Source organism: Gopherus flavomarginatus, chromosome 2 (genome assembly GCF_025201925.1).
Source record: "Gopherus flavomarginatus isolate rGopFla2 chromosome 2, rGopFla2.mat.asm, whole genome shotgun sequence".
NCBI classification, from domain to species: domain Eukaryota; kingdom Metazoa; phylum Chordata; order Testudines; family Testudinidae; genus Gopherus; species Gopherus flavomarginatus.
In genome coordinates, this window is record NC_066618.1 from 267,609,983 (window position 1) to 267,624,238 (window position 14,256).

General features: G+C 42.3%; 1 protein-coding gene across 6 annotated transcripts in view; it reads left to right on the forward strand.

The window, feature by feature from the left end:
• Positions 1-14,256, forward strand: part of OXR1 (oxidation resistance 1) — a 536,651-nt gene that overhangs the window by 490,120 nt on the left and 32,275 nt on the right. For 2 of the 6 annotated variants that reach the window (XM_050940741.1, XM_050940742.1), the window contains exon 1: positions 4,782-4,951. The exons of the other annotated variants lie outside the window; for them this stretch is intronic. In XM_050940741.1, the coding sequence (XP_050796698.1) occupies positions 4,886-4,951 (66 nt within the window). In that variant the 5' untranslated portion in view covers positions 4,782-4,885. Of the gene's footprint in view, positions 1-4,781; positions 4,952-14,256 lie in introns of those variants that run through there. 6 annotated transcript variants of the gene reach the window in all.

Genomic DNA, 14,256 nt, shown 5'->3' on the forward strand with positions numbered 1-14,256 from the left:
CAGGCAAGGGGTTTTATTCCCAGTATTTCCTAATACCGAAAGTCAAAGGTGGCCTAAGACCCCTCCTAGACCTGTGAAACATCAACAAGTTCATATAGAAACTGAAGTTCCACATGGTCTCTTTGGCCTCCATTATCCCTTTCTTGGATCCGGGGGACTCGTATCTGCCCTTGACTTGAAGGACACTTACTTTAATATTTCAAGTGGAAGTGCAAGTGATCTTCATAAGGGCTACTTTTGACTATCTGGGCCTTCTACTGATCGTACAGAAATCAACTCTATCCCCTGTTCAGCAGATAGAGTTCATAGGGGTGGTATTGGACTCTACACAGACAAGAGCGTAGCTCCTGGAGTTGCATTTCCTGTCCCTGTGCAATGACATACAAAGTCGCAGGCAGTTCCCTGCCATTACAGCAAGGAGTTGCCTGAAGTTTCTGGGACACAAGGCAGCTTGTACCTGCGTAGTTCAGCACACCATACTGAGGCTCCGACCTCTTCAGGCATGGCTAGCTTTGGTGTATCAGCCTATCCGGAATAGTCTAGACAAAATTGTCACTTTGCGTGACTGGTTCTTGAGTTCCTCCTATGGTGTCTCAGCCTGCAAATGGTGTGTGCAGATGTCCCCTATGCCAGACCACTGCCATCCTTCTCGCTGGTGACAGATGCATCAGCATTGGGAAGGGGTGCGCACCTGGGAGACCTCAAGACTCAGAGCCTCTGGTCCCAAGCATAGCTCTCACTTCACATCAGCATCAAAAAGCTGAGAGCAGTCCATCTAGCGTGCCAGACACTCTGAGACCATTTGGAAGGGAAATGGGCATTGGTCGTGATAGACAATACAACAGCGATGTTTTATATAAACAGACGGGGGTGCATCCTCCTCTCCCTTGTGGCAGGAAGCCCTCAAACTGTGGGACTTCTGTATAGCTCACTCAATACACCTGAATTCTGGGAAGGTATAATGCCTCCAGAATGAGTTGGCAGGCAGGTCCTTTAAAAGCCATGAGTCATCCGTCCACCCAGATGTCCAGAATACCATCTTTCAACAGTGGGAGGTTCCCCAGATAGATCTGTTCACCACGCGACACAACAGAAAATGTGTCTAGTTCTGCTCCTACCTGAATCACAGCCTGGGCTCCATCATGGATGTGTTCCCCCTTCTCTGGCAGGGACACCTTTTGTACACATTTCCACCCATGTTTCTCTTTCACAAGGTACTGCTCAAGGTTCGAAAAGACAAAGCCTTGGTGATATTGACAGCTGCAGCCTGGCCCTGACAGCACTGGTACACATCCCCCTCCTGGAAATGTCTGTGGAAAACCAATCATCTTATTGCTGCTCCCAGACCTGATAACCCAGAGTCACGGCCGCCTCCAGCACCCAAACCTTGAATGTCTTCACCTCACAGCATGGAAGCTCCCAGGCTGAACCCAATGAGTTCACCTGTGGGATCCAGTCAGGGAAGTCCTCCTTGGCAGTAGAAAACCCTCCACAAGGGCTACCTACCTGGCCAAATGGAAAAGATTCACAATATCTCCCCTCTCCAACACTCTCGTCCATACCTATGATATTGGACTACCTCCTCTACCTAAAGTGGCAAGGGCTTTCTGTGCCTTAAGTAAAGGTACACTTGGCTGCTATTTCCACCTTCCGTCCAGGTGTGGAGGGCCAGTCGGTCTTTGCCAACCTGATAGTAGGCCATTTTCTTAAAGGTCTCGACAGACTATACCCTCATGTACGACAGCCTATCCTGGCTTAGGACCTGAACCTGGTGCTCTCCTGGTACTAAGGGGGCCACCTTTTGAACTGCTTTCTCTGCTGTACCTGGCTGCATGTTTTCTGCACAGGTCACTGGCTGTATGAAGGTGGGAGATCAGCCTCCAGCCTCTCCAACTCCCACCCCCAGGACACGGACTCAGTGGTGAGGCTGCATCCAACCCTAATATAGCACAAGGTTTGGGCCTGCCCCAGAAACACCCTGGGGCCCTGCCCCTCTGTGCCAGACTCCCTAGATGTGGGGCAGGCAAGCTCAACCAGGCAGGATCCAAGTATGGAGGGTCTTGGTGTGGGAGGATCCAGGTGTGTGGCGAGATGATTCTGTGTGGGACAGTCTGGGTTCAGGCAGCTCAGTGAGGGCTTTGGATGCACAGAGTCTCATTTAGGGGAGGGGGATTCCAGGTACAGGGTCAATGGGACTCTGCAGGGGCTTCCAAGTGAAAGTGGTTGGGACACAACTGAGGGGTCTGCGTGTAGGGGTCTCAGTAAAGGGGTCTGGATGCTGAGGAAATGGGGCTTGGAGGGGTGGGGGGTCTGGGTGCAGCTAGTTAGGAGTCAGTGGTGTGGGGATCTGGATGTGGAGCTCAAGGATGCAGCTCATCAGGGTAGGGGTTTGAGTGCAGGGAACTCAGTGTGGGGTCATCTGGGTGCAGGCATGGGGGTCCGGAGGCAGGATGTCTGGGTTCAGGGGGGCTCCAGATGCAGAGATTGACTTTCAGTGGGGTGAGTTTTGGGTATGGAGGACAGAAAGCAGGGAAGGATGCTGAATTTCTTGCAGCTGGGGGAGATTTCTGGGAGGGTTTGACACATCCCCAGCCACTCCTTGCAGGGGAAGAGGAAGTCCCGTCCTCGCCTGCCTCCAGCCCAGCCAAGACTAGCAGCTGATCCTGGATCAGGGTAGGAGCCAGTACCTGGGGTGTCCCCAGCCCTCTGGTGATTTACCTCTCCACCAGCTGCTCCAGGTGCCAGAAACGATATACCTGCATAGCTAGGGAATAGTACATGACTGCTCTTGCAGCTTCCCTTTGCTTCCCTGTGAGAGAGTCATTTTTCTGCGGGAAAGCAAAGAAATCTGTGAGGGACATGAATTCTGCGCACATGCACTGGCTCAGAATTCCCCCAGGAGTAATCAGAGCAGTCTGTTCGCAGACTTGGGAAAATGACATTTCAATTGTTGGCTGTTAGTTCACATTAAGAAGCACAATAGCCAAAAACTTTCTAAACTAAATCTTCCATCCTGTAGACTTAAATGGTGTAAGGTCCCTCCCTCGCTAACTTGTTTATTTGTATTACGATAGCACTTAGAAGCGCTAATCATGGATCAAGACTCCATTGTGCTAGGCACAGTGCAAATACAGAACAAAAGGATGGTCCCTGATCATTAATGAATATGCTGAATAGCACAGGTCTCATTACAGGTTTCTGGGGAAACTGACCACTTATTCCTACCCTTTGTTTCCTATCTTTTAACCAGTTACTTAGGGCTTGGCTACACTCAAAACTCCAAAGCGCTGCCACAGGAGCGCTGCCGCGACAGCGCTTTGAAGTGCGAGTGTGGTCGCAGCGCCAGCGCTGGGAGAGAGCTCTCTCAGCGCTGCAGGTACTCCACCTCCCCGTGGGGATTAGCTTGCGGTGCTGGGAGCCACGCTCCTAGCGCTAGGGCACTGTTTACACTGGCGCTTTGCAGCGCTGTAACTTGTGTTTTTTTTCACACCCCTGAGCGAGAGAGTTGCAGCGCTGTAAAGTGCCAGTGTAGCCAAGGCCTGATTCAAGAGAGAACCTTCCTTGTTATCCCTTGAATACTTAGTTTCCTTAACAGCCTTAGCTGAGGGACCTTGTCAAAGGCTTCCTAAAAATCCAAATACACTATATCGACTGGATCACCCTGATCTGCATGCTTTTTTGACTTCCTCAAAGAATTCTAATAAATTGGTGAGGCATAACTTTGCTTTACAAAATAAAATCTTCCCCAACAAATCTGATAATTCTGTTCTTTACTGTAGATTCAGCCAATTTGTCTGATATTGTAGTTAGGCTCACTGACCATCCTATAATTGCCAGGATCACCTCTCAAACCCTTTTTAAAAATTGGTGTTATGCTCACTCCCTTCCAGTCATCTGTTACAGAGGATTGTTTCAGGGTTAGGTTACTTACTACAGTTATTCTGCAGTTTCATATTTGAGTTTGTTCAGGACAGTGTCATTCTCTGAAAAATACACACACACACACACACACACACACACACACTCTTACACACTTCAGAAGTGCCAGGATTTTATATGTGGGATTTAATCCTGGCTCTGTTGAAGTCAATGGGAAGAATTCCATTGACTTCAGTATGGCTAGGATTTGACAGTTAAATTTTTCCTTCAAGATCATACATGATCCTCCTGTTATGTTTTCTCAAAATCAGTTTAGAATTTGATAAGATCAGTTTTTATATGCATAAAATTCAGGTTTGCGTGGCTGTTAATGTACTTTACCAAGCAGAAAATGTGTGTGGCTGAAATGATTTACTGTAAAGTTTCTGATGTAAAAAAAGAGATCTTCTTCGTAACGGGATCCTTTCTATACAAGTTCTGGGACCAAGTAATAACTTTAATTATTCCAACATTTCTTTTTGTTACAGGGAATTTATAAAGCTACTGCAGTTTAAAATTCAGTGCAAAAATTCTGTTAATGAAACTGGGAAAAATCCCTGTCCTGTATAGACAGAAATGCATTTTGCTGCAGTATAAATTAGTATTTTGAAATATTCTTATCAGCAGCTTTGATTTCTATATTTTAGTTTTGCTCTTGAGAAACCTAAAACAAAATTGTTCTGTCTCTTTAAGTTATTTAGCCTTTTCAACAATCAGTACACTGCAACCAGTCTTGAACATAGAAAACCTTTCCTCCCTTGAACTTTCACCACTCAGGATGCACTCCAGTGGTAGATAGCATTTACTGATTAGTTCTTCCCCCTGTCAGTCAAGTGTGTGTATCTAGCAAGCTCTTCTGTCACCATAGTGGGGCTCTTGTGTGCCTGGAATTGATAGCAGGTAGAGAGAATGCTTTGGAAACGGTCCTTATGTGATTTTTAGTTTTACATTTTATTTTGGAAAGGAGATGTCTCGTCTATGGTATGGCAAGAAGGGAAGAAAACACCAAGCAATTAATCATAAATACACTCTGGTAATTTTTAGTGAAGTATTTTCATTTCTATTATTCCTGACATTCTTGTGATGGTGTAATCCACAATCTAAGCTACAATTTTTAGAAATTTTAAATTTAGAATTAGTTTACAGGATGATAAACTTGAGATTTGTGGGGGGAGGTCATGTTTTGTATATGCTGTCAGGCTAAACTGGACTACTGCATTCAGTTAACTGCTTATGGCTGAAGCTTTTTAATTATTTGATTAGCATTACATACAGTAAAATCTGTTTTAGGTTTTGTAAAATATTTAACATTTTGTTATCTAAGAGCTTTACCGTAGCTCCAGTAGCACATTTTGTTTTCTTATTTTATTTTAACAAACTGAATTTGTATTGTGGATAAATAGTGTTAAATAATCGGTTTTAGTAGGCATCTTAAAATATCTGAATTTCTACTTTATTTTATATACCTTTCCAGAAGTTACTATAAAAGGTGCATGAATACTAAGTACAGAGAATTTCTAAATCTCTGTAGACTCCCAAGATGGTTTTAACAATTAATAGTGAACTTTCTATGCTTTTTCTTCTGCTATATTTAAGAAAATACAGTGAAGAAAATCACTCTTCTCTGCTTATAAAGCTTTAGAAGGCATAGTGGAACACTAGGGGGAAAATATTCTCAATGAGATTTCCAAAAATGGTAATACCTTCGAGAGATTGAGTTCAGTGCTGTAGAATTGTTTGCATTATTAGAGTGTTTCATTCCAACTCCAGTTATAACAAGCTCCCTGATGGAGAAAGACTTGTGACTTGTACCACTGTGGTGTTGCTTCTCGTTTTCTGATACGAGCTTATAACTTTTTTTACCTGCTGTTAATTTCTAATCAGGCTGTAAACACAAATGAGTGTGAAACTAGTTTGTATAGTATGACAAGGACTTGATTTGTAAATGTGTACTTTTAAATGTGTTTGAAGTCATAAATCTCTATTTTGCAGTAGAGGAAAAACGTAATATGAAAAGCCTAGTTTAGTGTGTGTCAAAAAGAGTGAAGATTATCACAAGATGATCTGTGGAAGTTCTGGAGAAATGTGAAGTCTATCAAAATACTCTTTATCAGTTTTTTTTTGTTTGTTTTTTTTAAAGGTCAGTTTCTATACTGCTATAACGTGATCAGAACCTGCCTCTCGTTCTTGCCCCCTTTTCTCTGGCCAGTAGTGCGTGCAAACGCAGTTCTTTTCATGGGGGCACACACACCTCTCATGGATATCCCCCCTTCTCTGTTAGGTGTGAGACTGCTTTATTTTTTTTTTTTTTTGGTCTTCCATCAGGGTGACACTCGCAAGCACCCTCTGGCCGCTGGTTCTCTCAGCTGGTCTTCAGCAGCTCAGCCCTCCAGCCAAGCCGCACATGCCTTCCCCCCTTCTGAGGTATAAAGTTCCAAGGTCTTATCACGGCCCTGGTATTGGGCCATGGCTCATAGGCTTCTTCCCAGAGGCACTGCCTTCTTCAACCACCTAGCCAGGACCCATCTTCATACCTCAACTGGTGTCCTTTTCAGCAGCCCTCCCTAGGCTCAGTCAGCTACCAGACCAGCAGGGCCCATCTCAGTACCCTCATCTGGTCTGGCCAGGTTTTGTGCTCGGTAACCTGGGCTCAGCCTGCCCGTACTGACCTTTCAATGGCTCTGCTGCTAGTCTGTCCAGCCAGCTAGGCACCTGGTCTTTGGTGGCCTTTGCTGGGCTCAGTTCTGTTTGGTGAGCTCTCTGCAGTGAGCTATGCGCAGTCCTGCTGTTTGTCTAGCCAGCCAGGCACCCCATCCTCCCTAGTCAAGCTCCACACAGCAACTGAAGGCTCTGCTCTGCTGCTTGCCTTTTATCTGGCCCCTTACGGATCGCTCCAACAGCTCCTCTGACTGGCTGCTCTTCTGCGGCCACTCCAGGCTGCCTGGAGGACTTCTCGATGCTCTGTTCTGAGACAGGGTGATGCAGGACCATGAGGCCTCCAGCAGGGGGTCTCTGGAAGTAGTCCACCCTTCCACAATTGTATATCCTACATTTTCGAGATCACCATTCAAAATTTTTTGTTTGTTTAAGTTCAAGACCACCTATTTAGAAAAAATACTATTCAATGTTGTGAGCACATCATACCTGAAGACCAACTCTGTGGCTAAGCCGATATCTAACTTCAGTTCTAAGGAAAATGGAGTTGCTCTGAGATATATTCTTTTGGTTTGGCCACCTTCACTTTTATTTATACGTGGAAAGGGAAAAAACATCAAAAGAGCAGCTTTCTTTTATTATATAAAAATGAATCAAGCTGGGGGTGGTCAAGCTGAGGAAGGATAATAACTCTCACAGACCAGTAGAAATATTTCTGAGGATGGTCCTTCTGGTCTGGGGAGACTGAGGTGTGGTTTGTTTTCTCCGGTGAAGTAGCATGAAGTTGATGAGCTGAGGTATGCCTATTGTAGAAAAAAGGAGCATGGAACAGAGCATCAAGCTCTTCAGACTGTACAATACAGAAGGAAATTGGGAAGTTCACAGAAATAGTGGCAGTGCCTAAACAGATACTACAAGAATTTTTGTTTTCATTAATGTTCTTGTGGAACTGGGATGAAAGCTCAGCTGACATGGACTAACTTAAATATTATAGATTTCCAAAATGATTATAATAGTACAAGAATCTAAATATAATAGTCTTACTTTCTTGTTGGACATGACTTTCAAGCATCTGCATGATGCAACTTAAAACTACTTAAGGTTATTTACCTGAAATGTTACTGTGGCAATTGTGATGGATCTGAACTGGAGGAGAAATCTTGCCAGCCTATCAGTTCTTGTTTCAAGAGGGATTGAGCACCTTAGCTAGGTCTTTTTGCCCCTGGATATGAACAAAAGCATTATGTCAATATTTCAGGAAAACAGAAAACATCAGCCTCCCACTTTTTACAGCAAATTTAGATGTAACTTCTCCTTTGTTTTCTCCTTTTGTTCCTGTGGTATTATAACATAGTAGAAGATGTTAATAGTGTTAGCATGGGTAAAATGTATAAAACTACTCACTCCCCCAAAGCATTTTGTGTCAATACAACAGAACATACAGTGGGTGTGGTCTCTCTAGTTGGAGTGCTTTGCATAGCTGTAATTCTTTGCAGAGTTTCTATGCAATCTATCTTGAAAAAAATCAGCATGTTAGTTTAATGCCTGATTTGGGCTGGGGGGAGAGGTAGGGGAGTATTGGTATATTATCAGTAAGAAGTTGTTATAAAATGTGGGAATAGTTTGAGATTTCTGTATTTTCATAGGTTTGTGAGATTTACAAAATATGATAATCCAACTAACAAATCAAGAATCCTGGTGGTTGCTCTTTGTGTACCTTTTTAGTATATTAAGTTATGAGCAAATAAGTAATTTTAACATTTAGGTATATCTTCTGTGCTTTCTGCTTCGGCCTGAAATATTTAGGAAAGTAATCTGTACATGACATTTTATCTAACCTCCAGCTCAAGCTTAATCTACACTGCACACTTCTTTCAGCAATATTGAAAGTATGTATATGGGTATTCCCCCTCACACCCCCAGTCCCACCGCCAGCATAGGGCTGAGTAACAGTGTAGATGGTCAGGCATGGCTGAACTCTAATCTCAGGGTCCCTAGGCACACATGCAGGGTTCAGACCTATCTGACACATCCCTCTCCAAGTGTTGGAACGTTCCAAACATAATGTTGACTCTTCAGATTCAAGGGTATGTAAACACACCCTCTCCCACAACTCTACTCCAAAGATGTGAAGCTTCTGGTTTACAGTGTGACCTCTTGAGGTCATGCAGCAGTTGTGAAGCAGTCATCACGTGCACACACTTAGCACTAACACTTTTATGCTCTCTTTTGCTTAATCCTGTAAAGCATAGGAGAGTGCGTATTTTACCAGACATTGAAACCACAATGTCCCTCACTAGCTTACCCTTCACTTGGAAGCCCTTAGGGGATCATGTGTTTTCCATGAGGCAAGCAGGATCCTCCACCCTCTTGCTTACCATGCCCTGCTGCAGCTCCCCTCTTCTTAATCTGCTGCTTAATGGCTCTGACCCCTAAAATCCCCCTCTTGAGTTCTTTCATAGACTCTTGTTGGGGTTATCTGCTTCTTTTGGTAACTTTCCATTGCTCCCAAACTGTCCTCCCTTCCGACAACACTAGGAAGTGTCCTCTCAGCTACAATAAATGCGTTGTCCTAAGATATTTTACTTTGAATAGAAGATCGAGTGCTGATCACCTACCATTCTTTGGCTTGGCAGAGACATGACACAACCCTGTTAACTCCTGGTGTATCCACATACATATAGTCTTTCCATGACACAGTAATTGCATGATACAATTAAATAAAATCATTCATAGTTCAGAAGTGGTACAGACAGAACCCCTAAATCATTATAGCATCATAGATTGACAATGTTGTTGCAGTACTAACTAGTATTACTGGTAATTTCTCCTCTCAGGCTTTCTGAAAATGTCCTTGACTAATTTTATAAATAAACTTAAAAATGTATACTAATACTGTCTTTTGGTATCTTTTAAATCTTACTGGAATTAGATCATGGATTTTGACTATCTGCAGTCACTTTCCTTTTCTGTTATATTCAGGTATACTTTTCTCCTAGATAACCCATCACAACCATGTACGCTTTTCTCAGGGGGCAACCTGAACTGTGGGACTGCTGAGCCCTCTGTCCCACCAACCTGAGATAGCCCTCTCACACTGTGATGGTGTGACAAACTACAAAACTCTGGCAGGTACTGCACATTCACAGACATCCCCAAGAAGGGACACAGCCACTTGAGTTACATGAATGCTTCTCTCAGCCGCTCATGAACCAACTATAGAGAGGCTCCCCAGCCTTCCACCCCAGAACTGTACCCTCTTGACCTGGTCAGAAGCTGATCAGTATAAGTTCATTACTCAGTCTTCCACTCCCTCGGTGTGGAGAGGACATAACTAGTCTTTGCAACCTGAGCTGAGATTTCCCAAGCACTTTAACCAAAACACACTCTTTTAGCTGAAATATAAAACAGATTTATTAACTACAAAAAGATAGATTTTAAGTGACTGTAAGTACTAAGCATAGAGATCATAGTTGGTTACCTAAAAATAAAATTAAAGTTGCAATCTGAGTTCTATAAACGAAGCAGGATTTGAATCAAGCAGTGTCTCACCGTGTTAGATGGTACAAACGGGTCACAAATCTGCAAAACACAGGCTGGAACTCTCTTCCAACCTGGGACCACCCTCACCAGTTTAAAGTCTCTTGTCCTCTAGACATTTGTTTCAGGTGTTGAGTTGTGGGGAGACTGAGGCCGAGTCATGATGTCACTTCCCCTCTTTATAGTTTCTTCCAGCTTGCTGGAAAGATCTGTACTTGTTACGAGGGAGGTCTGCCCCCATTGGTCAAGCATCTCTATTGTCTATATGCTCTCTGAGAAGTCTTCATTGTTCCTGGAATAGTTGATTCTCTTTAATGGACCATCAGCACATCTTGCTGCTCTGTTGTTGTACCTGAAGGGCTGGTTGCGGGTGTTCCCAACCTTACAACATATTTCAGTAACACGCACGTAGCAAATCTTCATAACTTCACCTACGATGATAGCACATTACAGGATGCTAATGTTCAACAGTTCAAGACTTTCAGAATGATATCTCACAAGGGGCATACTATATACAAACATACAATAATTCTATAACAGTGGTGAATATGGGGGCTCCAGGGTGGTGTTTTGATGTACAGAGTGCCACAATGGTATAACCACCAGCATGGTAAACATGCAGTTTGTCCTTCAGACAGGTTTTTTGCTATCTTGTGTTACTCACCCGTTTACTGGACAAATCTTAACTGGATACAGTAGCAAACAATCTGTAACTTCTGGAGAATAAATTAAGTTTCATGGGAAATGAATGAATCAGAGGTAACTATTGTAGACTATCTTAAGTGTTGTGTAAAGAAGGCAGATGGTGGTCTACTGGCAATAGTTGCTTTGTATCCATGAGTTAATCTTTTCATTTTGGCTCTTTCCCCCTCTGTTAGCTTATTTTCTTCCAATAAACTTCTTTTAGTAGTGTGATCTCACTCATTAGCACTCATACTAATTCTGCATTTCTGTACAAAATGACAAATTTCCTAGAAAACATTCTTTCCCAGCACTTAATGTGGAAGGAGAAGCAGTAGCTCATAGTATTGTGCGCAAGCAGTTGTGGTACCAACAATTCTTGAAGATTCCCTCAAGAATCACTAATACATTTTTGGTACTATTGCATCTGTGAACTGACTTAATCGTCCCTCTATAGTAGCTTTTTATTTTCATTTTATGTAATTTTAATATTTCTGATGGCTTCACAAAAACCAAATTTTGTGTAAAATAAAAAAGCCAACATTATAAAAGGCTTGATTCCAAAAGGTCCTGAGCCCTCATCCTGCAGAGCACATAAATATGTGTAATCCTGTTGACTTCAGTCTCACACAAATACTAACCGAGTAAATGCTCTGTTGGATTGGTGCTGAGCATTCTGGCACCATTCAGGATTAAGCTGTTAATTTTCACTAATAAAAGTGCAACATCCCTAAAAAGTAAATCTTTTTTTTTTTTTTAAATGCATCTTCTGTGGTCTGACTCCAGATCTAAAAATAAAGCTGGCCCTTATACAACATTAAGACATTAAGTAGGAGAGCACAGGAGAGTGTCATCTGCAGACACTTGCAGAAAAAGCAAGGGTTGGATGTCTATGTATACTTTTAGCTTTAAAATACCGCTGCATGTCTCTTTTGCAAAACTATCAGTGGAACTATTCAATTTAATTGTGTAACTGAAATTTGTACAACAAATTATAGAGTATATATGCTATTATTGTGTAGTAACTTGCCTTCAGACACGCAAGGGGGAAATTTTTTCCCCTTGTTACTCTACGAGAAAGCCATCAAAAATTCCTGAAAATCAGTTAGATGGGACTGCAACGTTTTATGGGTATAGTAAGGTATTCTTAGGTTACTCGAGAGGCCTAGTGGAGTTCTTGTTTGTTTTGCTTTTTTGATGAAATATTAGAATAGGGAGTGTGGATGAACTGGGTGAGTGGAGTGTGATAAGTAAGTCATGGCTGTACCACAAACTGAGACCTATAGTTAAGTGAACCTAAGCCCCAGTGTAGACAACAGTAGGTTGATGGAAGAATTCTTCTGTAAATCTAGCTACCACCTCTCAAGGGGGCTGGATTTACTACAGAGATGGAAAACACCCTTGTGTTGCCGTACCTAATGTCTACTGTAAAGGGCCATAGCTGCATAGTATAGTGTAGACAGGCTAAGATAGTTGACCTGTTCATGAATGAATCACTTGAAGATGCACACAGTTTTATGTGTTGTTTAGAGCAGTGCTGCTTTGAGAGTAATTTACAGAGGTGGAGATTTTTTGCAGTCAGTTAACTGCAGCGCTTCTGAAGTGACTGCCCTCCAGAGATGAGACCTTGTTGGAAGGCCTGAATCTGCTCCTTTTTAACAGAATACCAGAATTGCCTCTCTAAGGCTACAGCTACACTAGAGAGCTTACAGCGGCTCAACTGCGCCAATGCTACTGCACCGCTGTAAACTCTCTAGTGTAGCAGCTGTAAGCCGATGAGAGAGCTCTCCCATCAACTTAATTAATCCACCTCCAGCAGGCAGTGATAGCTTAGGTCAGTGTAATGTTCGGCATTCAGGGGGTGGCTTATTCACGCCTCTAAGCAACTACTGGCATAAGTAGTAATGTAGGCATAGCCCCAGTGTGCAATACAACCCAAGAAGGAAATTTCTCTTGCAGCAGCGTAGTTTGCATTTTAGTAACTTAACATTCATATTTCCTGTTCTCTTCAGAGTCTCTTGAGTCTTATACAACATTGCCCTAAAAGTATGTGATACAGCACAACGTTACAAAAAGATAATTTGCCTTAAGTGGCCCACCCTCTTACCATACTACTTAAGCATATACAACAAAGAGTATTTAAGCAGATGTCTTAACTTCTTAAGCACACAGAGGGTTCCTTTGACTACAGCAGAATCACTACTCAGGTGTTTAAGTACTTTGCTAAATCAAAGCTGTCTATATCTGTAAGGAAGAAAAAAATAAATCAAATGAGAGAGCACTTGGTCTTAGATCTTGGCTATTCTTTTCAAAATGATTTGCAAATGCATATCTTATGAAAATGTTTGGTCTTATTATACACATCTATATTTTATAATATATAAGTATGTATTACATAGGGCTGTTGATTAATCACAATTAAAATATTAATCTCGATTAATCAGTTTTAATTGCACTGTTAATAGAATACCAATTGAAATTTATTAAATATTTTGGTTGTTTTTCTACATTTTCATATATATTGTATTCTGTGGTGTAATTTGAAATCAGTGTATATTATTTTTATTACAACTATTTACATTGTAATAATGATAAACAAAAGAAATTGTATTTTTCAATATACCACAAACAAGTACTGTAGTGCAATCTTTGTCATGAAAGCACAACTTACAATTTTTTTTTTTTACATAACTGCACTCAAAAACAAAACAGTGTAAAACTTCAGAGCCTACAAGTCCATGGGCAGCAGGTTTAAAACAAATAAAAGGAAGTTCTTCACATAGCGCACAGTCAGCTTGTGGAACTCCTTGCCTGAGGAGGTGGTGAAGGCTAGGACTATAACAGGGTTTAAAAGAGAACTGGATAAATTCATGGAGGTTAAGTTCATTAATGGCTATTAGCCAGGATGGGTAAGGAATGGTGTCCCTAGCCTCTGTTTGTCAGAGGGTGGAGATGGATGGCAGGAGAGAGATCACTTGATCATTACCTGTTAAGTTCACTCCTTTTGGGGCACCTGGCATTGGCCACTGTTGGTAGACAGAATACTGGGCTGGATCGACCTTTGATCTGACCCAGTATGGCCATTCCTATGTTTTTGTGTTCACTCAGTCCTACTTCTTCAGCCACTCGCTAAGACAAACAAGTTTGTTTACTTTTACACTTCTCACTTTCTAGTGACATTGTAAATAAGAACAGGCATTTGCATGGGACTTCTGTACCTGGCGTTGTAAGTAGGGTGACCAGATATCCTGATTTTATAGGGACAGTCCCGATTTTTTGGTCTTTTTCTTATATAAGCTCCTATTACCACCAACCCCCGTCCTGATTTTTCACATTTGCTGTCTGGTCACCCTAGTTGTAAGGTATTTACGTGCCAGGTATGCTAAACAATTGTATGTCCCTTCATGCCTTGGCCCACCATTCCAGAGAACATGCTTCCATGCTGATGATACTTGTTAAAAA